Here is a 26,459-nt window from a genome sequence, read left to right as displayed (position 1 = left end):
TTGCATAAAACTTGTTTAAAACATATAATAAGCTAGAGATCGGCTCTTACCTCTTGAAGATCGAGAGTAGAGGCGATCTAACTTGGAGTTGGAAGAGATTAATCTTCTTGGGTCTCCAAACTCTAAAACTTGCTCTTTTTGTTCAAAACTCTTCAAAACCAAAATAGAACTTGTTAAAACTTGAAAGATTTAAGAAAACATCAAAAATCGACCATGGGGAAGCAAGAACTCACCGTTGGCCGAAATAGGGGAGAAAACCTCGCCTGTTTCGGTCACGGGGTCTCTTATAGGGGCTGGCCCTACCACCTTTCGGCGGCCTAACGTGCCTCCAAAACTCATGCATGTTCGGCGGCCGAACATGAGGTTTGGCGACCGAACCTTTGAAACATTCGGAAGCCTAACTTGGCCCCCCAAACTATCCCACGTTCGGCGGCCGAACCTGGAAAATGCCTCCATGGTCTTTTTCATTCAAAACTCATTTTCTTTCTTACTTAAAACCTTAAAATACCTTAAAACATTTCATGAAAACATGATATTACCCTTCTAGAGGTTTCCGACATCCGAGATTCCATCGGACGGTAGGAATTCCGATACCGGAGTCTAGCCGGGTATTACATACCCTGAGTAGAGGCCCTGGAGCCCGCAGACCGAGAGCCTTTAGCCATGGGCACCAGCGCTCGAGAAGAAGTAGGGGCAGCAGTCCGACCTGCCACAGTAGGAGTGACAACATGAAAAACTTTGCGAGTCACATTCGCAACTGACTGGCCTGCCTTGAAGGCCTCTAGAGTGGCCTTCATGCTCTCCCTGGACATGGTGAAATTCTTGGGAGGCCTGATCTTGTCCATTGGCACGGAGGAAGCTGAAAAAACAAAAACAACCCAAGTCAAAGCCAAACACAATGAAAGGAAAAAAATGCTACTCGAAAGGAAAAAGAAAAAAAGAGGGGGGGAGGGAAAAAAAGACAAGAAAACAGTCATTAACGAGTACCAGTTTCCTGGCAGTCCCGGAGACTAGACACGAATATGCACTTCTCAACATCATACTTTCTTTGAATAGAGGTCAGTCGAAAAAGGTAGATCTAGTCCACCAGGGGTAGCCGAGGAAGGTCGTTACAACTCTGGGGAACCTCCCTCCATGAGAGATCAACTTCCCAGTCGATCCTAGAGCTCTCCTTCAGCTTTACCAACCCAAAGGCCTCAGTCCAGCCTTTTATTTAGTCTTTGTACCCTGCGAAGATGGATAACCCTCCCCGGGGAGCAAAGTAGTAAAACCCGTGATTTGCTCGAACTAAACGGAAAAAGGTAGAAAATAGATTGACAGAAGGGGCAAAACCCTAACACAAACTTATGGACTCGAAGGAACACATGAAGAGGATAGAATGGGGTCACTCCGAAGTGACGAAAGACCTCAATAAAAAAGGGGGAGAAAGAGAAGGTTAACTCGAAGTCTCGTTGCTTGACATAGAAGATCAAGTTGGGACCTTGTTGGGGGTCTATCAAATCCGCCGGCAGAGGAACAGGAAGAAAAATCCTCTCACTGCGAAGAGGAGCCCTAATCCTGTAGATGGAGGTGTCTATATAATTGGCGGAGAAAAAAATTGGAAAGAGTGGAAGGGGTGATCATGGACCTAGACCTACAACATAAGGGATTCTAATGATGGCCATCAGGAAAATGGAGACGTACCTAAGGAAAATTTTGCAGAGAGGAGGAAAGACGGATTTGAGGAAGCAAAGCAAGAAGAAGAGTCTAGAGCGAAATTGAAGGCACAAATTTGAAATGAGTAAAGGAAGGAAAGAGATGTTTTGATGGGAGCCTCCATAGGGCCGCGCGGTCATAATTGAGACTTAGGGATTTATCCACTCATTAATCATAGAATAACTAATGAGGAGGTAAAGGGGCACTTAATGACCGCTGGGCTACTAACACCAAGGCTGAGGTCGAGCCCTGGTAGAAGAGTCAGGCCCAAAATCCAACAGAGCCCACTACGTAAGCTAATCCATCAGTACACTATCCAGCCCGCGGTTGAAGTGGACCGGCCTGATCGAGGGCCCGGATTCATTAGAGAGGAACCCAGTTCATTTGATGTGACGGAGAGTAGGAGAGCAGGCCCAGCTATGCCATGACCTTATCAGCACGAGTGCCAAAGGGAAATTAAATGGCTGCCTAACGATGGTGGGCAGGCAGGTACGCCCGTACGTACGGCTCTGTGTGACAGCAATAGGTGGCATTATAGCATGGTGGTAGTTATGCGTCACTAGAAAACAAGAAAAAAAAAAGGAATAAAAGAGGGGAGCACGACCCATTCAGATTAAGCTTATTCATACACACAGAAACCCTACTTCTTTCTGGATCTCAGATCATCTAAAGACATTCGTTAAATTTCAATCTTATATACTTAAGTTTATTTATTAATCCACAATAGATCAATTTAATTAAGTAATTGAAATTTTGTACCTTAAAAACTAGAGAAGAAACTTTAACTAATTTGTTAAAAGAGATCTCGATTATTCTTATTCATTTGTTTCAATTTTATGTGATTGAGCTACATATTCAAGGTTGGAGTTCTCCTGCAATTAGTAGAGCATAATGTAATTAGATGCAAACCATACATACTCAAGAATAGTGTACATTTTATACTGTTGTTGTCCAAAATGATCGGAAAAACTTTTGCATTCGAATTTTAGAAATCTTTTAGGATTTACTAGCTTATCATTCACCAGAAGCTATTGCTTTTAAGAGAGACCCTTTCCTGATTTAAACAACTTAACGTTCAAAAGTTTGATTGTAAAATAATTTTTTTTCCTTTTATATCGAGTGCTCATTGGACTTTACTTTGGATTTGATGACAAGTTAATGTGGTTGCTCTTATGCTATGTAGATATACATTATGCTAGTTACACTACGTGATTTATTCTTTCTAGTGATATTTCATCCGTTTTAACTTTTGAGCGTACTTATATATTGTTTATTATTTGAAAATAATATTTTCAGTTACTGTTTTATTTGATTTTCTGACTAATTAAAAATTTAAAAAAAATCACAAATGAAAGAAAAAAAAAAGTTAAATTCTGATAATATCATCTCAACAAAATTGACAGCAAATGAATTAATAATCTATGCTTCAATTGGAAATTTGGTACCAAAGGCACTGGATGACTCAAAATTCCAAGTCTAAAGAGATGAGTCTTTCAAAGTCAATAATCTGTGGTGGGCAAGAAATTAATTTAACCCATGCTACACTCCCAAGTCTTGTGATGGCAATAATAAAACATTTTAAATTTCTTCAATAGATTATATATTTTTATTAATTTTAAAAATAATTAAAAAATATAACAAATTCATAAATCATAATCAATAATCTGTCTTACTAATTTGGAGAAAGGAAACTATTTTATTTAGTAATTTTTTTTTTTAAAAAAAAGGGAAGGGTGGTACTTATTTCCTCTTTATTTTCTTTTACAGTTGAAATTAATTAAAAGGGTGATTAATTTACTCTTTTCATTCATCCAGCTGAATTTCCAACAAGGCAATTCAAGTGAATTTTTTTTCTATGGACATTCACAGTACAGAAATTGCTAGGAAAGTTTACGAAAATGATCATTTTATGAAAAAAATTAATATTAAATTAATGAAAACTAATTTCTAAAATATATGAATATATTTTTTTTATAAATTGATATAATAAAAACTATATTGAACATTAATTAATAATATCATTATTGATTAATTATTTTATTATTTATAAAAATGTGCTAATATGTTTAAATATGTTAAAATTTGTAAATTAGTTACAAAATAAGCATATAAATATTATAGATTTAATTTCTAAAATCTGCTAGAGTGTTTGTTTTTGAATTGAGAAGTTATGGGAACATCAACTGCCAATGTTGTTGAGATTCTTGCCTTGCTCATTCTACTTCAAAGCGTTTCCTCCTTCTGCAATGGAGATAATTTCAATGGAAGCTGTATCAAGACTGAAAGAGAAGCTCTTGTGAAGTTCAAGTCAAGCCTCCTCAACAATTCAAACTCGTTGCCTTCATGGGTGGGAGATGACTGCTGCAGATGGGACGGAGTCACTTGCGATGACATAAACGGTCATGTAGTTAAGCTCGTTCTTTCTCGGGCGTCCATCATGGGAAACATTTCCCTTCATCTTGGAAATCTTTCAAACTTGCACTATCTTGATCTCAGTTTGAATCGTTCATTGGCAATCCACAGCCTCCATTTTCCATCTTCTTTGAAATACTTGTACTTGTCGTACGTGGTCCTGGACAAGTGTGACAATTGGTTGCAGTCAATAAACATGCTTCCTTCTTTACTAGAATTAGAATTGAGGAATTGTGAGCTTTCCATCATTGGTGATGTTTCACATGTCAATTTTACATCTCTTGAGGTTCTCGACCTTGGATTGAACAACTTCCATTCCACAATCCCAAGCTGGTTATATAATATCACCAACCTTCGACGTCTTGATCTGTATTCTGGTGCTTTCCGAGGTTCTCTTTCAACTGATATCAGTAATCTTAAGTCTCTTGCTTCCCTTAGTGCGGGTTTTAATTCTTTGGAAGGCAACATACCCAACACGTTGAACGGGCTTTGCAATTTGATTGAGCTACACTTGGGTTACAACAAGTTCGGCGGTGAGATTTCCGGAACTTTTGGCAACTCATCCGGTTGCATCAAGAATAGTTTAGAAAATCTGATTCTTTCAAACAATTCCTTTTCTGGTAGTATTCCAGATAATTTGGGACAATTTAAACGCCTGAAAGTTCTTTATCTTTCTGAAAACTCTTTCTGGGGTTCAATCCCTGTATCCATTGGACAGCTTTACAACCTTGAAAGACTAGGTTTCAGTCAGAATTCATTGCAGGGGGAGGTTTCTGAACTTCACTTGTTAAACCTCAGAAGCTTGATTGCGTTGAGTATGGATGGGAATTCTTTAGTTTTTGATATAGATCCCGAATGGATACCTCCTTTTCAACTTGACCGGATTGGTTTATCATCTTGTGAAGTAGGGCCTTCGTTTCCACAGTGGCTCAAAACACAAAAGAGCATTAGATTTTTACAAATGTCTAATGCAAGCATCTCAGGTAACATCCCTGACTGGTTTGAAAATATTTCTTCCAATATTGTAGGATTGGATTTATCTTATAATCAGTTGTTTGGGACCTTGCCAACTTTCAGAAAACAGAACACAACTTATGGTAACGAATATAGGATCATACTGTTGAAATCTAACCAGTTTGATGGTTTTTTAACCTGTTCTCATTTTGATGCAACCATATTGGATATCTCCAACAACTTGCTCCTCGGCCATATTCCCCAGAATCTCAGTGAAATGATGCCAAGTCTGCAACTCTTATCCCTCTCCAACAACTACTTGAATGGTACCGTTCCAGCTACTTTATGCAGGAGTGGATCTTTACAAATTCTTGATCTTTCGAATAATCATCTATCAGGAAGAATACCTTCATGTTGGGGAAATTTGCCAAGTTTAACTGTGATTGATTTTTCAAGTAATATGCTGAGTGGTGATGTTCCAATGTCCTTCGGTTCTCAAGAGTCGCTTGTTTCCCTGCATCTGCAAAACAATACTCTGCAAGGAAAGATCCCAATGTCATTAAGGAATCTAGAATCCTTGGAGACTCTTGATCTTAGCATGAATGCTTTTGATGGTTTTATTCCTTCATGGATAGGTGAGAGCCTATCTTCTCTGAAAGTACTGAGTATTCACTCTAATAAATTTGAAGGTGAGATTCCTCTGCAGCTTTGCTACCTTGCTTCTCTTCGCATATTGAACTTGGCAAATAACATTTCACTGGAACCATACCTAATTGTTTTGGCAATTTTACTGCAATTGCTATGCATGAGCAGAAAGGGCATTGGGACTATTACACTGAAGATCAACCCTTGGGTTTTGTAACAGCTAGCTATGGTGAGAATGTGCAGGTTTATGTCAAAGGAATAGAGCTTGAATATACTAGAACACTTCGATTTATGTATTCCATTGACCTTTCAGGAAATAACTTTGTTGGAGAAATTCCCCAGGAGTTGATGAATCTTTCAGGTCTACAGATCCTGAATCTATCTACAAACAAATTGTATGGACATATCCCTTGGAACATTGGCAAGTTAAGCTCACTAGAATCACTTGACTTGTCTGAAAATGAACTTTCTGGCTCTATTCCATTCAGCATTTCTGATTTGAACTTTTGAAGTCACTTGAATTTGTCATTCAATCACTTATCTGGACGAATTCCAAAGGGAAACCAACTTCAGACTTTGGATGACAAATCCATCTACATCGGCAACGATGGACTTTGTGGACCTCCATTGAATAACTGTTCAGATGATGCAGATGAATTGCCTAAAGGTCATGAAAAAGGTGGCACTAAGAGGAAAAATGACTCTGAAATGGTTTGGTTCTACAGTGGTATGGGAATGGGATTTGCGGCTGGATTTGTTGGAGTTTGTAGCATCTTGTACTTCAACGACTCATGGAGGTGTGCTTGGTTTGGGTTAGTTGACAGAGTCTACAACAAGCTTTGGGTAACAATTGCAATCAAGGCAAATCAAGTGAAGAGAAAGTTTCTCAGAAACAAATTAGAAGGAAATGCATGAGAAGGTTAGTTCTTTCTATTTAATCACTCATAATTCATGGATGCTTTATTAATGTTGTTAGAGATGCAAATTGACAGAAATTTCAATTACATGATCATAATGCTTTCTATGTTAATTGGGAATTTTTGGAAAGGAGTGGTTCGTTTTAGAGGGAGATCTGGTATTGCTTAAAGTGTCTCCTATGAAAGGAGTGGTTCGTTTTGGAAAGAAGGGTAAGCTAGCCCCACGATACATCGGACCCTTTGAAATCTTGCAAAAGATTGGGAATGTGTCGTACAAGCTGGATTTACCTGCTTCAATGGAAAGAATCCATCCGGTTTTCCATGTTTCCATGTTGAGGAAGTTCGTGTCAGATCCGAGCAAGGTTCTTAGTGAGCCTGATGTGGAGATCCAAGAAAATCTCACCTATGTTGAGCAGCCAGTACGGATCATAGAAATCCAGATCAGGAAGTTGAGGAACAAAGAAATCCCGATGGTGAAAGTCCTTTGGAACCACCACCATATGGAAGAATGCACCTGGGAGACACGGGAGTCCATGCTCCAGCAATACCCTTATCTTTTCTAAGGTTAGTTTCTTATGTGTTCCATGTGTTTGTGTGTATGATGTGTAATATGCCTTGCATGTGCTAGTTGAGGAACATTCGGGGACGAATGTTCTTAAAGGAGGGATAATGTAATACCCGGCTAGACTCCGGTATCGGAATTCCTACCGTCCGGTGGAATCTCGGGTGTCGGAGACCTCTAGAAGGGTAAAACCATGTTTTTATAAAATGTTTTAATGTATTTTATGTTTTTAAACAAGAAAGAAAATGAGTTTTTGCATGAAAATAGCATTGGAGGAAAACTCAGGTTCAGCCGCTGAAACTCAAGTTCGGTCGCCGAACATGCATGCGCTTCGGAAGTGCTTTAGGCCCCCGAAGGCATAAGTGAGGAAAGTCCAGGTTCGGCCGCCGAACCTTATGTTCGGCCGCCGAACATGGCATGTATATGGAGGCACGTTCGGCCCCTGAATGTGGCCTGGCCAGCCACCTATAAAGGGGTCCCTTAGCCGAAAACGGGCGAGCTTTTCTCCCCATTTTCGGCCAAGGTGAGCTCTCCGCCGTTCCTCACCGATTTTGAGTTTCTTCCTTCCATTCTTCATTATTTTTATGAGTTTGCAACTTTGTTTTGAAGATTTTTTAGCATAAAGCAAGTTTTGAAGCTTGGAAGACTAAGGAGCTCTCTCCCTCCGTTCTCCAAGTTTAGGTCGCCTCCCCTCTCAATCTTCAAGAGGTAAGGGTCGATCTTGAACTCCTTTTATGTTTTAAACAAGTTTTAAGTTGATCTATGGGGTAGAAATGCATGTTTAGGTTATTGTTATGTTTTTGGGTTTATGTTGGTTTATGAACAATGTGGGTTGTTGGATGTGTTGTAGTTGGGATTTAGGATAGTTTGAAGCCCCTAGGAGCTTATGTATGTATTTATGTTTGTTTTGGTTGAGTTGTATGCATGATTGGAAGGTTTTGGGAGGCAAATGTGCATAGGAGCCGAGTTTCTGCCACTTTGGAGAAACTCAGGTTCGGCAGCCGAAAGGACTTTCGGCCGCCGAACCTGCCTGGGAGGTCAGCCTTTCGGCTGCCGAAACCTACCCCCGAAAAGAGACTTTCGTCTCTGGAAGGCACTTTCGGCCGTCGAAGGTGCCGCTGAACCTGCCTGGCTTTCGGCTCTGGAGGGACTTTCGACCGCCGAACCTGCCGCCGAAAGTGCCATGTTCAGCCTTCCTTTGCATGTTTTCTATGGATGTTTTGAGGTGTTTTAGGGGGTTTTGGGGGGGTATTCTAGAGTCATGTTCTAGTATGTTTGGTCCCTGATTTGAGTCCACCTGTGTAGGTTCGGACCCGAGGACCCCAGCAGTGAGTCAGCTGCTTCAGTTCATAGTCAGAGCTAGCCAGAAGTGAGTAGAATAAACCTTTATGTTTTAACGCAAATAAATTATAAATCTTTGAGCATGTTCATGCATCATGAATGCCATATGATATCCTAGGTTGTTTTGCATTAGAATTCACGAATATGCTGCATTGCATAAGTTTATGTTGATGTGGATGGATGTTGGGTGATCCTTAGTCCTCGATATGATGTGATGTGATATGATACGGTATGGTATGGTATGGAAGTCCGGTTGACCCATTCTACGTCCCGGCACTATGTAAGAGAAAGACCGGTTGACCCATTCTACGTCTCGGCACATTGGAATGTTATGATATGCTATGTTTAAGAGAAAGACCGGTTGACCCATTCTACGTCCCGGCACTTTGGAATGTAGAGGACTATTGGTGACAACACCATCCTTGATGTGATTTGTTTGTGATGTGTTGCATTCCATGAAAGTATGAGATTTTAATATATGATATAAATGTTTTATTATTCTGCTCACTGGGCTCTAATAGCTCACCCCTTTCCCTATATCCCCCAGGTTTGCAAGTACGGGCTAGACCAGGAAGTCAAGAAGTGTAAAGTCAAGTGTTTTGTAATAGTTAGATGTGGACATGATAAAATTGTAAAATAATGTAAGATTAAGAATAGTCATGTTATGTAATATTGATGTTGAGGATTAGAAATGTGCTTGACCATAGAATGTTTGGTTATCCCTTTTATACATGATCTATAAAATGTTTTATGATGTTTATGTTCAACCAAACTTAATGTATGTATGTTACCCCATTGGAGCATTGTTGAGGACTCCAATGTGAGGTTGATGATTATGGTTATAAGATGTGCATGCACAGGTTGAGTTTGGTGAATGGAATGAGAAAAGTTTAAAATTTTTATGCATATGCTGATCATGTATAGGATTAAACAGGTTTACAGGTTGTATGTCAGGCTTGCTACGGGTCCAGGCGGCCTTAAGCTGATCTGGATCCTAGCGTCGGTAGCGGTCCGGTTTTCGGGTCGTTACACTTATAATAAATTATTTTTATACAAAGTGAAAGCATATATATTTATCAAATACATTTACTTAATATTAATTATTTTAGAAAAATCATAATTATTTCTAAATTTTGACATTTTAATAAATATTGAAACAATTTTAAAATATGAGATTAAATAATTTAGTTCAAGCTTATCAAAATGTTTATAGAATCTCAATTTTTTTTTTCAAATTGTACTTTTTTTTTTATAAAAAAAATTATACATTTTGCAATTTGAAGAAAATGAATTGAATTTAAAGAATTTTTTAATAATTAAAGTTTGTGATATATCTGCAATTTAAGCATGATAGCATATTACCTTCAAATTTACTATAGAATAGGCTTTTTCTATTTCAGGAAATTAGACAGAAATTGAATTATGCTTTAATTGGGATTTTGCTACCAAAGGCATTCGTTGAATTTCAATCTTATATACTCAAGTTTATTTATTAATCCACAATAGATCAATTTAATTCAGTAATTGAAATTTTGTACCATGAAAACTAGAGAAGAAACTTTAAATAATTTGATTAAAGCTATAATTTTTATGTAATTTTTTAAAAGAGATCTCAATTATCCTTGTTTATTTATTTTAATTTTATGTGATTGTATTATGTATTCATGGTTGGAGTTCTACTGCAATTAGTACAGCATAATGTAATTAGATGCAACCCTACACACTCTAAGAATAGTGTACATTTTATACTGTTGTTGTCTAAAATGATCGGATAAACTTTTGCATTAGAGTTTTAGAAATTTTTTAGGATTTACTCGCTCCTAATTCATCAAAGGCTATTGCTTTAAGAGTAGAGGCTATTGCTTTAAGAGAGACCCTTTTCAAATTTAAACAACTTAACGAGCAGAGGCTATTGCTTTAAGAGAGACCCTTTTTTGATTTAAACAACTTAACGTGTAAAAAGTTGATTTTAAAATAAAATTCCTTGTATTCATTGAATTTTACTTTGGATTCGATAATAAGTTAATGTGGTTGCTCATATGCTATCTAAAGTAGTTATATATTATGCTAGTTACACCAAGTGATTTATTTTTTCTAGTGATATTTTATCTGTTTTAATTTCTGAGCGTACTTATATGTTATTTATTAATCGGAAATAATTTTTTCAGTTATTATTTTATTTGATTTTTTGAGTTTAAAAAATTTATAAATTAATTAAAAATAAAAAAAAATCACAAATGAAAGAAAAAAAGTTAAATTCTGATAATATCGTTTCAACAAAATTGGCAGCAATTGAATTAATAATCTATGCTTCAATTGGAAATTTGGTACCAAAGGCACTGGATGACTCAAAATTCCAAGTCTAAAGAGATGAGCTTATTTTTATTTTTAGTCAAAAAACTCACACCAAGCTACTCTCCAACAATAAATATATTTTCCAACAAGGCAATTCAAGTGAATTTTTTTCTATGGACATTCACAGTACAGAAATTGCTAGGAAAGTTTACGACCATGGTGACAATTTGATTTGATAGCATATTACTATAATTAATATAAAATTGAAAGATTGAGTATATAATTTATAAAAAATTAAGACAATTCGTATAACTTCAAATTTTATTTGAAGATTATTTTTATGGTATAAACATTAACTCTAATTAAACAGTTTTAAATAAAACTATTAGAAATCAAATCCAACCTCAAAAAAATTATTGAAGGGAGTTTATTTATTTTATTTTAAAATATTATTAATTCTGCCATTTCTAGAGATGTTTATTAGTCCTTGTTTGGTAGAGTCAATGTCATGAGGTTGAAATCCTGTGAAAGTTGAACTAATTAGTGCTTTAATTGGAATTTTTGTACCTAAGGCATGAATTTCTAAGTCTACAGACATCTATAAGATGAAAATTATATATTTGATATTATAAAAAATGGTAATTACCCTTATAAAAAGATCATTTTATATAAAAAAAATTAATATTAAATTAATGAAAACTAATTTCTAAATATTTGAATATATTTTTTTATAAATTGATGTAATAAAAACTATATTGAACATTAATTAATAATATCATTATTGAAAACTAGAGTGTTTGTTTTTGAATTGAGAAGTTATGGGAACATCAACTGCCAATGTTGTTGAGATTCTTGCCTTGCTCATTCTGCTTCAAAGCGTTTCCTCCATCTGCAATGGAGATAATTTCAATGGAAGCTGTATCAAGACTGAAAGAGAAGCTCTTGTGAAGTTCAAGTCAAGCCTCCTCAACAATTCAAACTCGTTGCCTTCATGGGTGGGGGATGATTGCTGCAGATGGCACGGAGTCACTTGCGATGACATAACCGGTCATGTAGTTAAGCTCGTTCTTTCTCGGGCGTCTGAGCTCGTTCTTTCTCAGGCGTCCATCATGGGAAACATTTCCCTTCATCTTGGAAATCTTTCAAAATTGCAGAATCTTGATCTCAGTTTGAATCCTTCATTGGCAATCAACAGCCTCCATTTTCCATCTTCTTTGAAATACTTGAACTTGTCGTTTGTGCTCCTGGACAAGTGTGACAATTGGTTGCAGTCAATAAACATGCTTCCTTCTTTACTAGAATTAGAATTGTGGAATTGTGAGCTTTCCATCATTGGTGATGTTTCACATGTCAATTTTACATCTCTTGAGGTTCTCAGACTTGATTGGAACAACTTCCATTCCACAATCCCTAGCTGGTTATATAATATTACCAAACTTCAAAATCTTGATCTGTATTCTAGTGCTTTCCGAGGGTCTCTTTCAACTGATATCAGTAATCTTAATTCTCTTGCTTATGTTAATGTGGGTGTTAATTCTTTGGAAGGCAACATGCCCAACACGTTGAACAGGCTTTGCAATTTGATTGAGCTAGACTTGGGTAACAACAAGTTCAGCGGTGAGATTTCTGGAACTTTTGGCAACTCATCCACTTGCATCAAGAACAGTTTAGAGAATCTGTCTCTTTTAAACAATTCCTTTTCTGGTAGTATTCCAGATAATTTTGGACAATTTAAACGCCTGAAAGTTCTTTATCTTTCTGAAAACTCTTTCTGGGGTTCAATCCCTGTATCCATTGGACAGCTTTACAACCTTGAAAGACTAAGTTTCAGACAGAATTCATTGCATGGGGAGGTTTCTGAACTTCACTTGTTAAACATGAGAAGCTTGATTGAGTTGAGTATGGATGGGAATGATAGACCTCAAAGGACTAAGAGAGTGCCCAAGAAATATTTAAGTTGACTTCTTGTTAGAATTGCCTTCTGCTCTGCTGCTGCGTATTTTTAACGTTGATTTCTATTTTTGAATAATTCTTTTATTTAAGTTGGAATAAGTCAGGATTGTGTATTTCAACTGACTAGCTGATTCTTAGCTATTTTTTTGGGAGTAATTGCTGTTAGTGGCTTGAGCATAGGGCTAGTTGTTTTAAGTTTTATTCTTATAAATAGCTTTGTGTATCTGTTATTAATCATCAATGAATTACAAACCAATTTTATTCCCAATTATTTTCTTCTTTTCTTTATTAGCTTTGACTGGGACCTAACAATTGGTATCAGAGCTAACTATCCCTCTCTTTTCTATTTTTTCTTTCTTCTCTTTTCTTTTATTATGTCTAACAAAGAACGAATTGAGAGCCTGGAGGCAACGGTTCAGCAGCTCCAAAGCACTGTTGGCCAACTTAACACCTCTGTTGGCAATTTGGATAACGGGCTAAACGCTAAACTACAAAACATCGAGGCAGCTATTTCTAAACTCTCAGATATGTCTCTTTCCAACAAAGAGGAATCTAGCAGCATTGGTGAGCGTACCCAGGACAGACCTCAAAGGGAGAATTCAAAAGAGGGAGGACGGCCTTTGTTTGCCTCCAAACTCGCCAAAATTGAATTTCCCAGATTCTCGGGAGACGACCCAACGGAATGGATGACCAAAGTTGATCAGTTCTTTGATTACCAGCAAACTGATCCTTCCGAAAGGGTGTATTTGGCTTCTTATCACCTCCAAGGTGAAGCTAATCAGTGGTGGAGATGGCTCCAACGCTCATATAAGGAAGAAGGCAAGCTCGTTTCATGGGATATTTTCGTCGATGAATTATGGGCTCGCTTTGGTCCCACTGACTGCGAGGATTTCGACGAGTCCCTTTCAAAAATACAACAAACAGGACCGTTGAGGGAATATCAACGCGAGTTTGAACGGCTGGGGAACAAGGTGAAGGGTTGGACTCAGAAAGCCCTTGTGGGAACTTTTATGGGCGGCCTAAAAACAGAAATCTCTGATGGCATTAGGATGTTTAAACCTAAGTCACTAAAGGAAGCCATTAATTATGCTCGGATGCGAGATGAACAACTGCAGAGACAAAAGAAGACTGTGCGAGAATTCAGTCGCACAAGCTCTCTATCTCCAACGAAAGATAAGGCTTCCACTCCTGTAAAACGCCTTTCATGGGAAGAGATGCAAAAACGAAGGTCTGCTGGGCTGTGCTTTAACTGCGATGCAAAATTTACTCCTGGGCATAGGTGCGCCAAACCTCAATTACTCTTGTTAGATGGCGGCACTGAGGAAGAGGATGAAGAAGATGAACCTGAAATTTCCATTCATGCTCTAACTGGGTGGTCCAATGCTCAGACTATGCGAGTTCTGGTTAAAATCGGATCGGCGGAGTTGATTGTTCTTATTGACAGTGGTTCCACCCACAATTTTATCAATGAGAAGCTGGCAGAATCCCTCAAAATTCCAGCAACGCCAATCCGGCCGAGCAGGGTGAAAGTCGCCAATGGGGGTTACTTGCAGTGCAATGGAAAATTTCATAACGTCCCAATCAAGGTTCAAGGTATATCTTTCTCTGTTACATTATACTCTTTGCCTCTAATGGGGTTGGATATGGTGTTAGGGATCCAATGGCTACGACAATTAGGGGATGTGAACTGCAATTGGAAGCATCTGACCATGAAATTCTTATGGGATGGTCGACTCCGATTTCTTAAAGGGATTGACAGTCAATTTATTCAACCAAATTCCTTCAAGGAGATGTCAAAGGAATTACGCCATGGAAATTCTATGTTTGCACTTTGCTTTCAAATTCAGCAGGAATCACTACCAGATGAAATCCATCCAGATATGCGGCAATTACTCTATCAATATGCTGACATATATCAACTGCCAACTGAGCTACCTCCGGAAAGGGAAATTAATCATCGCATCATCCTAAAAGAAGGGACGGATCCTGTTAATGTTCGTCCATACAGGTACGCATATTTTCAAAAAGCTGAGATTGAGAAACAAGTTCATGACATGTTAAAATTGGGGCTAATTCAAACAAGCACAAGTCCTTTCTCTTCTCCCGTTTTACTTGTTAAGAAAAAGGACGGCTCTTGGCGGTTTTGTACCGATTATAGGGCCTTAAATGCTGTCACTGTCAAAGACAGATTTCCAATTCCTACAGTTGATGATATGTTGGATGAACTCCATGGGGCTGCCTATTTTACAAAAATTGACCTTCGGGCGGGTTTCCATCAGGTACGAGTCCATTCCGATGATGTTCATAAAACAGCCTTCCGCACCCATAACGGTCATTATGAATACTTAGTCATGCCCTTCGGATTATGTAATGCTCCCTCCACTTTTCAGTCCCTCATGAATTCTATATTTCGTTCTTATTTGCGTAAATTTGTGCTTGTATTTTTTGATGATATTTTGATTTATAGCCCCAATTGGACCATGCATCTTGAACATGTTAAAATCGCTTTTGAAATATTGCGGCAACATAAGTTTTTTATCAAACTCAGTAAATGTGCATTTGGGCAGCAACAAATTGAATATCTGGGTCATATTGTTTCTCATGAAGGGGTAACGGTGGATCAAGGAAAAATTCGGGCAATGATTGATTGGCCTAAACCTGCTAATGTCTCTGATCTACGTGGTTTTTTAGGTCTTACAGGCTATTACAGGAAGTTTGTTCGCCACTATGGCATGATTGCTCGGCCATTGACTGATTTGCTTAAAAAGGGGAGATTTGCCTGGTCGAATGAAGCAGAACAATCTTTTACAGAATTGAAGAATGCTATGTCCTCTACACCAACATTAGCTATGCCTAATTTTAATGAGGATTTTGTTATAACTACAGATGCTTCGAATAAAGGAATTGGAGCTGTCCTAACTCAACAGGATAAACCCATTGCCTTTATGAGCAAATCCTTGGGTGTTTCTAAGCAGGCCTGGTCTACCTATGCTAAGGAGATGTTTGCAATTGTACACGCAATTCGTACGTGGAGGCCATACTTATTAGGCAGACGGTTCTTAATTCAAACAGATAAGAAGAGCCTTAAGTTCTTATTAGAACAACAGATTGTTACTCCAGAACAACAAAAATGGATTTCTAAGCTGCTTGGGTATGACTACGAGATCAGATATAAGCCCGGAAGAGAAAATATTGCGGCTGATGCATTATCAAGGATTGCTGGGAGTCCTAGTCTTGATGCTCTTTTCAGTCCTCAAACCACTTTATGGGATTCTTTACGGGAAGCAGCTCAGACACACCCTTACATGGTTCGAATTGGAAAATTGGCTGCCGATGATCCAGGCAAACCATATTTATGGCGGGCTGGACTGATTCTTTACAAGAATCGTGTTGTTATTCCTCCTGATTCTAATTTAATTATTCAGATTTTACAGGAATTTCATGATTCCCCAAGTGGTGGTCACTCTGGTGTTTTGAGAACACGCAAAAGAATTGCTGCACAATTTTATTGGCCTTCTTTGCCAAAGACCGTCCAAGATTATGTTGCTGCTTGTTCAGTTTGCCAGAAAAATAAATCATCAACTTCCACTCCAGCCGGACTTTTACAGCCTTTATCAATCCCTCATCAAGTTTGGGATGATATTACAATGGACTTCATCGAAGGCCTTCCAAATTCTAATGGCAAGAACTCAATTTTGGTGGTGGTTGATCGTCTCAGCAAATATGCTCATTTTTTGGCTTTAACACATCCTTTTACTGCCAAAACAGTTGCCGAAAAATTTGTTGAAGGAGTTGTTAAGCTGCATGGGATGCCAAGGTCAATTGTTAGTGACCGTGATCGTATTTTTGTTAGTCATTTTTGGCAGGAATTCTTCAAGTTATCCGGCACCAAGCTTAAGATGAGTTCTTCTTACCACCCAGAAACGGACGGTCAATCGGAGGTTGTTAACAGATGCCTTGAACAATATCTCCGTTGTTTCACTTCCCACCAGCCACGAAAGTGGAGTCTTTATCTTCCCTGGGCAGAATTCTGGTATAACTCTTCTTTCCATGTTTCTATTGGAATGTCCCCTTTCTTGGCACTTTATGGCAGACCTCCACCAACTATTCCACGATATGATGCGGGTACAACTCCTGTCCATGAAGCAGATCAGGTTTTGGCTAGTCGTGATGAGATTCTTCAGCAACTTAAAGCCACACTTTCTCATTCAGTTAACCAAATGCGGCAGCGAGCTAATGCCAAACGAAAGGATGTTGAATTTCAGGTGGGAGATTGGGTTTATTTGAAATTGCAGCGGTACCGCCAACATTCGGTTGCCCGGAGAGCCTATCAAAAGTTGGCCAGCCGTTACTATGGGCCTTTTCAAATATTAGCTAAAATTGGCAGCGTCGCATATCGGTTACAATTACCTGAAGGTTCCAAGGTCCATCCTGTTTTCCATATTTCAGCGCTCAAAAAACATATTGGTAAGGTTGGCGACGATGTGCCAGTAGCAGCCACTTTACCTCTTTTTGATGATAATGGTGATGTTCTTTTGGAGCCACAAGCAATACTGGACACTAGGTGGGTTAAGCAAGGATCTAGACTTGTTGAGGAAAGTCTTGTTCAGTGGAAGACCTTGCCAGTTGAAGATGCAACTTGGGAGGATACAGCGGATCTGTTTGATAGATTTTCTACTTCCAACCTTGAGGACAAGGTTATTGTGAATGAGGGGAGCAGTGATAGACCTCAAAGGACTAAGAGAGTGCCCAAGAAATATTTAAGTTGACTTCTTGTTAGAATTGCCTTCTGCTCTGCTGCTGCGTATTTTTAACGTTGATTTCTATTTTTGAATAATTCTTTTATTTAAGTTGGAATAAGTCAGGATTGTGTATTTCAACTGACTAGCTGATTCTTAGCTATTTTTTTGGGAGTAATTGCTGTTAGTGGCTTGAGCATAGGGCTAGTTGTTTTAAGTTTTATTCTTATAAATAGCTTTGTGTATCTGTTATTAATCATCAATGAATTACAAACCAATTTTATTCCCAATTATTTTCTTCTTTTCTTTATTAGCTTTGACTGGGACCTAACAGGGAATTCTTTAGTTTTTGATATTGATCCCGAATGGATACCTCCTTTTCAACTTGACTGGATTGGTTTATCATCTTGTGAAGTAGGGCCTTCGTTTCCACAGTGGCTCAAAACACAAAAGAGCATTAGATTTTTACAAATGTCTAATGCAAGCATCTCAGGTAACATCCCTGACTGGTTTGAAAATATTTCTTCCAATATTGTAGGATTGGATTTATCTTATAATCAGTTGTTTGGGACCTTGCCAACTTTCAGAAAACTGAACACAACTGATGCTAACGAATATAGGATCATAGTGTTGAAATCTAACCAGTTTGATGGTTTTTTAACCTGTTCTCATTTTGATGCAACCATATTGGATATCTCCAACAACTTGCTCCACGGCCAGATTCCCCAGAATCTCAGTGAAATGATGCCAAGTCTGCGACTCTTATCCCTCTCCAACAACTACTTGAATGGTACCGTTCCAGCTACTTTATGCTGGATTGAATCTTTACAAATTCTTGATCTTTCGAATAATCATCTATCAGGAAGAATACCTTCATGTTGGGGAAATTTGCCAAGTTTAACTGTGATTGATTTTTCAAGTAATATACTGAGTGGTGATGTTCCAATGTCCTTGGGTTCTCAAGAGTCGCTTGTTTCCCTGCATCTGGAAAACAATACTCTGCAAGGAAAGATCCCAATGTCATTAAGGAATCTAGAATCCTTGGAGACTCTTGATCTTAGCATGAATTCTTTTGATGGTTTTATTCCTTGGTGGATAGGTGAGAGCCTATCTTCTCTGAAAGTACTGAGTGTTCACTCCAATAAATTTGAAGGTGAGATTCCTCTGCAGCTTTGCTACCTTGCTTCTCTTCGCATATTGAACTTGGCAAATAACGTGATGACTGGAACCATACCTACTTGTTTTGGCAATTTCACTGCAATTGCTATGCATGAGCAGAAGGGGCATTGGGAATATTACTCTAATGCTGTACCCTATGTGGGTTTTGTAAGAGGCTATGGTGAGAATGTGCAGGTTTATGTCAAAGGAATAGAGCTTGAATATACTAGCACACTTCGATTTCTGTATTCCATTGACCTTTCAGGAAATAACTTTGTTGGAGAAATTCCCCAGGAGTTGATGAATCTTTCAGGTCTACAGAACCTGAATCTATCTACGAACAAATTGGATGGACATATCCCTTGGAACATTGGCAAGTTAAGCTTACTAGAATCACTTGACTTGTCTGAAAATGAACTTTCTGGCTCTATTCCATTCAGCATTTCTGATTTGAACTTTTTAAGTCACTTGAATTTGACATTCAATCACTTATCTGGACGAATTCCAAAGGGAAACCAACTTCAGACTTTGGATGACAAATCCATCTACATCGGCAACGATGGACTTTGTGGACCTCCATTGAATAACTGTTCAGATGATGCAGATGAATTGCCTAAAGGTCATGAAAAAGGTGGCACTACGAGGAAAGATGACTCTGAAATGGTTTGGTTCTACAGTGGTATGGGAATGGGATTTGCGGCTGGATTTGTTGGAGTTTGTAGCATCTTGTACTTCAACGACTCATGGAGGTGTGCTTGGTTTGGGTTAGTTGACAGAGTCTACAACAAGCTTTGGGTAACAATTGCAATTAAGGCAAATCAAGTGAAGAGAAAGTTTCTCAGAAACAAATTAGAAGGAAATGCATGAGAAGGTTAGTTCTTTCTATTTAATCACTCATCATTCATGGATGCGTTATTAATGTTGTTAGAGATGCAATTTGACAGAAATTTCAATTACATGATCATAATGCTTTCTATGTTAATTGTTGATGATAGTGTTTAATGTAGGATTCAAGGTTGTTTGAGACTGCAGCAGATGTTAAGCTAAATTTAAATAAAGCCCCTCCTCCATTCAAGGTTTGAAGTTTGGAAGGCTGGAAGATTTTCTTTAAAGGGAATGTGTTTTTGTGTGATTGTTTCCAGGATTTGATATCCTTGAGCTTTTTCTAAGTTGTAATAAAGCTATATTTAATTAGTAAAACAACTTTAGTATTTATTATGAAATATTACTTGCTATATGTTAAAAATAAATAATTTTATAAAATTAATTAAAAATATTTTATGAGGTTATCGGTTTGAACCAATTTGATTGATAGACCACATCGACTCGTGGATCTATTGGATCACATCATTTATTACTTTATCTGGTTCAATTTCATGTTATTTATTGGTTAAAACTAAACTTAATAAATATGAGCAAAACTCTAATTATATAGAAATTTTTTAGAGTTATTAATTTTAGAAGATAAAATTCAAATAATTTAATTATAAGATTATCCAAATGATTATAGAATCTCCAAAATGTTTTTAACAAGTCCAAAAAATAAAATACATTTTATTCTCGAAAGTCTTTAATATGGTAATTATAAAATAAGCTATATTTTTTAATTCCTAAATATTTTATTAACATAATTATAAATCACCGTGATAACCGCCGGACTTCTGGCAGTCGACTGAGATTGAACTCTGGAGAAGGAAACAAATTCAAAGTTCAGTGGACCCTGCTAATTAGGCCGCCTATCATCACACCAACCAATCTGTGACTAAAGCAGACTAGACTGACTCTAGGCTTGGATTTATTAGAGAAAGAGGCTAGCCCGATGACGTGATGGGAGGTAAGAGAGCAGGCCTAGCTACCTTGCAGCCCTATCAGCGTGCGTGCAGGAAGGGAATTAAATGTCGACTTAAAAGAGATGGGTACGCTGGTACGTCCATACGTACCGGTTTGAATGACAGGGACAGATGGCACTGTAATAAGGTAGCGGTTATGCGTCACTAGAGAACAAGAAAAAAAGGGATAAAGGGGGGAGACATGATCTTTCCAGACTAAGCTTACACTCACACCTGTAAACCCTATTTTCTAGATATTAGAACATCAATTAGCACTGTCTATTAGGAAACGAAAGAGATCTTTCCATCACTGGAGTTTCCATTTCCATAAACACCCATTGAGATCCATATGGCAAATCACAATGAAAACCACACTAGCAACACTCCAAACGACCTGAGTTCTGCTCAAGAAGGTCAACAATTTTCTTTTTCCAGTCCCACAACCCTATCAAACCAACCACCTGTACCATTTAACATATCGCTGAACTCGGCAGGGAACGTACCCAAAACCAACTTGTCTGACCAAGAGCTACAAGCTATGGCTCTTCAGTTACAGAACACTGCCCATTGGCTGGGGCAGATGCTACAATAGAAGGGCCTTAATACCCCATTGGACGTAACCCCTGTAGCTGAAGGCTTTAACACCACAGAACCCCAACCCATCTTCAACTACTAGATCCCCAGCAGAGTAGCTGGAGAACAGGAGAAAGAAGTGGAGGGGCCGCTAGGGAAGATGAGCCTGCAGTCAGAGCTAGGGGCAAGAGGATGAGAGAGTTCATCGAGAATGATGAGACAGAGAGCTACTCTGTCTGGCTAACAGGGAGAATAGAGAGCAAAGAGTGAGAAGGGGGGATGCCGCCTGGAGAAAAGGCTAAGGCAAGAAGAGACAAATATAGACCGAAAGTTGCAGAGAATGAAGGAGCAACTCCTGGCCAAACTGGGGGCAAAAGATAGCAGCCAGGCCCTCTTACCCACATCCTCACCGTTTTCAAGATGGATCCAGCAGAAGACCATCCTGAAGACGTTTATGATATCACCGATGGCAGCTTATGACGGTGCAGGAAACCCCCGAGAACACATCTTGAACTATAAGACGTTCATGGAGCTCCAAACTCTCTCAGACGCTCTGATGTGTAAAGTATTTCCCACGACCCTCACAGGACCAGTTAGGGCGTAGTTCAATAGCCTAGAGGCAGGGAGCATTAAGAGCTTTGCGGACCTAGCCAACATATTCATTAGCCAGTTCATTGTAGGGGTCCCGACTGAGAGGAAGACCAGCTATGTAACGACCTGGAAACCATACCGCTACCGGCGCTAGGATTCAGATCGACTTAAGGTCGCCAGAACCCGTAGCAATCCAACCATGCATCCTGAGTACCTGCTAGAATCCCATACATGATCATACATTTTCATAAAAATTTTAAACTTTTCATTTACCAAGCTTGACCTGAACATACATCATATCCTATAATCATAAAACCCCATACTAGAGCCCTCGAAAATGCTCTGTAGGGTCAACATCTCATACATCAAGCTTGGATCAACATATATCATTACATAAAACATTTTATATAAAGATCATGTACAAAGGGATTACAACTGACATTAGGGCCAAGCACAATACTAATCCTTAATACATTACCTTACATTACATGTCCACTACTAATCTATTATATAAACATAACCATTACCCTTGCTGACTTCCTGTGCTACCTGTGATCCTGCAAACCTAGGGGTTAGGGGAAAGGGGTGAGCTACTAAAGCCTAGTGAGCAGAACAGTAAAACAATTTTATAATTATATGCTTCATGAAATGCATCACAACACAAACAATTCACATCACGGATGGACTTGTCACCAGTAACCCTCTACATAATCCAATAAATGTCCGGCCTTCGACAGAGCTCCTCAGAACTTCCTCTTAAACATAACATAACATATCCAACTGTGCCAGGGGCGTAGAATGGGCAAGCCCTAGACTTCCATATCCGTATCATATCATAACCTGCTCGAGGGTTAGTAGGTCATCCAACATCCATCCACATCAACAGCAATTTATGCAGTGCATCATATTCGTGAATTTTAATACAAGCAACCTATTTCATAACATGGTATTCATGATGCATGAACGTGCTAAAAATTTAGTTACTTTAAAATAAAATTCAGTTCTACTCACCTTTGGCTGACGCTTTATTAAATCTGAAGCAGCTAGCTCACTGCTGACCTCCTCGGTTCCTCGGGTACGATCCTACACAGGTGGACTCAAATGAGGGACCAAATGTAACAGCCCGCTTACCGGACCATCACCGGCACTAGGATCCAGATCGGCTTAAGGCCGCCGGGACCCGTAGTAAGCCTACTGTCAACTCTGTGTACCTGATAAATCCCATACATGATCATACTTAAGCTTACAACTGTTACTTACTCTTCTTTCTTTTTTTTTCTTTGCTTGACTATCTTTTCTTTCTGTATAACTTCCACTAAGCCTGGACTATGCATGCTCTGTCTGTATGCACTCAAAGAGTGATACCTGCTATGGTACCATACAGTGATTACAGAGATAGCAAGACTACCATGCACCAAGCTTAGCTCATCATCATCACTACCTTCTCTCAATCATATAAAACATAAAAGGATCATGTGCAAAGGGATAACAAGCACTAGGGCCAAGCACTAAGGCCAAGCACAATACTATAACTCACTATATAACTTGCTATTACATCATTTCTATACATTACATAAACTCTGTACTGTACATCATTCTCATGTCCACTATTCTATACTATTACATATGCCTTTTACCCTTGCTATCTCTTTCTCTTCTCTGAGGCCCTGAAAAATGGGGTGAGGGAGAGGGATGAGCTACTAAAGCCCAGTGAGCGGAAACCATAAAAACATTTAAAATATGCTATCATATGATGCATCACTGCACAAACATTTCACATCTCGGATTGGACATGATCCCAAAACTCCCTCTGTCAGTGCCCGGCCCCCAAAGGAGCTCACACAGGTCTTTCACTAACTACTCATGGTGCCCGACCCTATAAGGGCTCTCACAGGACTCATCCAAGGTAAATGCCCGGCCCCAAAGGAGCTCACACAGGACATACAATAATGACAGACTTATGGGCTATTGAGATCGCCTCGGTCCAATCCACATATACAAGTAATAATGCAATGCCTCAACTTGGTGAATACTAATGCAAAGCATCCTATATAAACATGGCATTTATGATGCATGAATCATGCTAAAACAGTTCTTAACTTTTAAAATAAAGTTCTGTTCCACTCACCTCTGTCAACTGCTGAGCAGTCTCTGTAACTCTAACTCTGTGGGCCTCCTTGGTCTCTCGGGTCCGTACCTACACAGGTGGACTCAAATGAGGACCAAACTTACTTAAACATAACTCCTACTATCTCCCCAAAACCCCTCTAAAACATCATAGGCATGCATGGAAAAATGGGCAAAAGGAGACTGGACTGGGCACTTTCGGCGGCTGGTTCGGCGGCCGAAACCTCCCTCCAGAGACGAAACTCATGCATGTTCGGCGGCACCTTCGGCGGCCGAAAGTCTCGTCCAGAGACGAAACTCATGCACTTTCGGCGGCCGAACTCCCTCTTTCGGCGGCCGAAAGCCCCTTTCTCACCCAAAAGCCTAGCTTTCGGGGGCAAGGTTTGGCAGCCGAAACTGCCTCCACAAGGGGTTCGGCGGCCGAACCTTGCTTCGGCGGCCGAACCTTGCTTCGGCGGCCGAACCTGGATTCTCCAGAAAGGCAGAATCCGAGCACAACTCATGCTCTCAGCCTCCAAACTCCTATCAAACACCCATAACATGCATACCAACACTTCTGAACTAACATATAACATATCTCATGCATATAGAGGCCTAAAAACTAGTTCAAGCCCTAAAAACAACAACAAAACTCATAGAAACTCATATGATCAACATATGCTCAAACTCATGTTTATACCCCCAAAACATGCCATAAAACTCTCTAAAACTCTTAAACCTTGCTTTAAACATAAGGGGAGGTGAGGATCCATGCTTACCTCTTGAAGAACTAGAGGATTGATGATCCAAGCTTGGAGATAGGAGAAAACTCAATCAAACTCTCCAAGTGCTCAACTTTGCTTCCTTTTGCTCAAATCTCTAAAACAAAGCTCAAATCAAGTTAAAACATGCAAGATTTGAGGAAAACATGAAAAATCACACCAAGGAGAGCTTGAACCTACCTTTGACCCAAAAACAGAATGTTTAACACTCAAGTCTCGGGCAAAGGGGCTTTTGTAGTGGCCAACCGACTCTTCCTTCGGCGGCCTAACGTGCATGCGAAACCATGCAACTTTCGGCGGCCGAACTTCACCTTCGGCGGCCGAACCTGGTTTTTGTCCCCTTGGCCTTTTCATTTCAAAACTCAATTTTCTTAACTCAAAACATGCAAACATGATAAAAACACTTAAAAACATCTTAAAAAAACTTTCTTATACCCTTAGGGCAAGCTCCGACATCCTCGAATCCCGACTTCCAACGGAAAATCCGCCGGAACGTAGGAATTCCGATACCGGGGTCTAGCCGGGTATTACACCAAACCAATTCTAGCAAGACACTAAACATCTCCTAAAACCCCCTAAAACATCACAAAACATGCATAGAAAACAAGCAAAGGAAGGCTGGGCAGGGGACTTTCAGTGGCAGGTTCTGCGGCCGAAGGTCCCTACAGATCCGAAAGTCAGGCACTTTCGGGGGCAGGGTTCAGCGGCCGAAAGCCTTCACAGATCCGAAAGTAACCAACCTTCGGGGGCAGGTTCGGCGGCAGGTTCGGCGGCCGAAACTCCCCTCTAGAGCCGAAAGTCCATCTTTCGGGGGCGAGTTTAGGCGGCCAAAGGCTGCCTCCACAGGCAGGTTCGACGGCCGAACCTGGCTTCGGCGGCCGAACCTGGGTTCTCCCGAATGGCAGAACCTGATTCTGCCTCGCACATCCAGCCACCCAAACACTTCAAAACATACATCTAACTATTCTAAAACATGCATATACACTTTAACATGCATAAGGGGCATAAAACTAGCCTAAACCCCAACAAACAACACATAAACATCACATTTACATAAAGGGTAACATAAACCCTAACATTTAAAATCTATTCAAAAACATGCATTATACTCTTAACCCCTTTTCAAAACTTGCTTAAAACATAAGAATAGATGAGGATCTACACTTACCTCTTGAATATCGAGGATGGGTGTGATCCGAACTCGAAGATGAAGAGAAACGAGCTCCGGAGGTCTCCAAGCTTCAAAACTTTGATCTTGGCTTAAAATATTCAAAAACAAGTTAAAACTCATGAAAATCTTGAAGGATTTGAAGGAAAACATAAAATCAACCATGGAAGGGCAGAATCTCACCTATGCCCAAAAATGGAGAGAGAAACTCGCCCATTTTCGGACAGGGGGCCTTTTATAGGTGGCTGGCCAAACCACCTTCCGCGGCCAAAGGTGATTCCGCAACCCCACCATGTTCGACGGCCGAACCTGGGTTTTTCCTCTATGGTGTTTTCTTTCAAAACTCAATTTTCTTTCTTCATTAAAACCATAAAACATATGAAAATATTTTGTGAAAACCTTATTTTCACCCTTCTAAGGGATTCCGACCTCGGGATTCCGGATTCCAACGGAGATTCCACCGGAAAGTGGGAATTCCGATGCCGGGGCTTAGCCGGGTATTACATTCTCCCCCCTTTAAGAACATTCGTCCCCGAATGTTCAATAAACATGCATAGCAGAAACATCAAGAAACACATAAAACCTAGAACACTTACCTTAGAAGAGATATGGGTATTGCTGGAGCATGGACTCCCGGGTCTCTCAGGTGCACTCTTCCATATTGTGGTGATTCCAAAGGACTTTCACCATCGGGATTTCCTTGTTCCTCAGCTTTCTGATTTGCGTGTCTATGATCTGC

At 39.3% G+C, this 26,459-nt stretch overlaps 3 protein-coding genes across 3 annotated transcripts; all 3 read left to right on the top strand.

Annotated features, from left to right (window-relative positions):
- The first annotated feature begins 3,865 nt into the window (after positions 1-3,865).
- On the top strand, positions 3,866-6,621 carry LOC110623150 (receptor-like protein EIX2). The gene is made up of 3 exons (XM_043962043.1): positions 3,866-5,803; positions 5,875-6,101; positions 6,219-6,621. Exons 1-3 carry the CDS (start codon positions 3,866-3,868, stop codon positions 6,619-6,621), a joined length of 2,568 nt encoding a protein of 855 aa, XP_043817978.1.
- A 5,018-nt stretch (positions 6,622-11,639) lies between these two features.
- LOC122725074 (receptor-like protein 30) lies at positions 11,640-12,782 on the top strand. The gene has a single exon (XM_043961714.1). It carries the CDS (start codon positions 11,640-11,642, stop codon positions 12,780-12,782), a length of 1,143 nt encoding a protein of 380 aa, XP_043817649.1.
- A 5,202-nt stretch (positions 12,783-17,984) lies between these two features.
- On the top strand, positions 17,985-19,125 carry LOC122724950 (receptor-like protein EIX2). Its single transcript, XM_043961437.1, has 2 exons — positions 17,985-19,044; positions 19,112-19,125. The coding sequence occupies exons 1-2, from the start codon at positions 17,985-17,987 to the stop codon at positions 19,123-19,125; spliced, it is 1,074 nt and encodes a 357-aa protein (XP_043817372.1).
- Positions 19,126-26,459: the final 7,334 nt, after the last annotated feature.

This window comes from Manihot esculenta, chromosome 1 (assembly GCF_001659605.2).
Source record: "Manihot esculenta cultivar AM560-2 chromosome 1, M.esculenta_v8, whole genome shotgun sequence".
NCBI lineage: Eukaryota > Viridiplantae > Streptophyta > Magnoliopsida > Malpighiales > Euphorbiaceae > Manihot > Manihot esculenta.
Note: the sequence above shows the minus strand (reverse complement) of the source record. Positions and strands in the feature narration are given on the sequence as shown.

What these genes read in the sequence shown, in the direction of transcription:
- LOC110623150 (XM_043962043.1), top strand. Translation starts at nt 3,866, where the DNA reads ATGGGAACATCAACTGCCAATGTTGTTGAGATTCTTGCCTTGCTCATT. An exon ending in CTCTTCGCATATTGAACTTG is followed by an intron (nt 5,804 to 5,874) that starts GCAAATAACATT and finishes ATGCATGAGCAG; the next exon opens with AAAGGGCATTGGGACTATTA. An exon ending in AATCTATCTACAAACAAATT is followed by an intron (nt 6,102 to 6,218) that starts GTATGGACATAT and finishes GAACTTTTGAAG; the next exon opens with TCACTTGAATTTGTCATTCA.
- LOC122725074 (XM_043961714.1), top strand. Translation starts at nt 11,640, where the DNA reads ATGGGAACATCAACTGCCAATGTTGTTGAGATTCTTGCCTTGCTCATT.
- LOC122724950 (XM_043961437.1), top strand. Translation starts at nt 17,985, where the DNA reads ATGTCTAATGCAAGCATCTCAGGTAACATCCCTGACTGGTTTGAAAAT.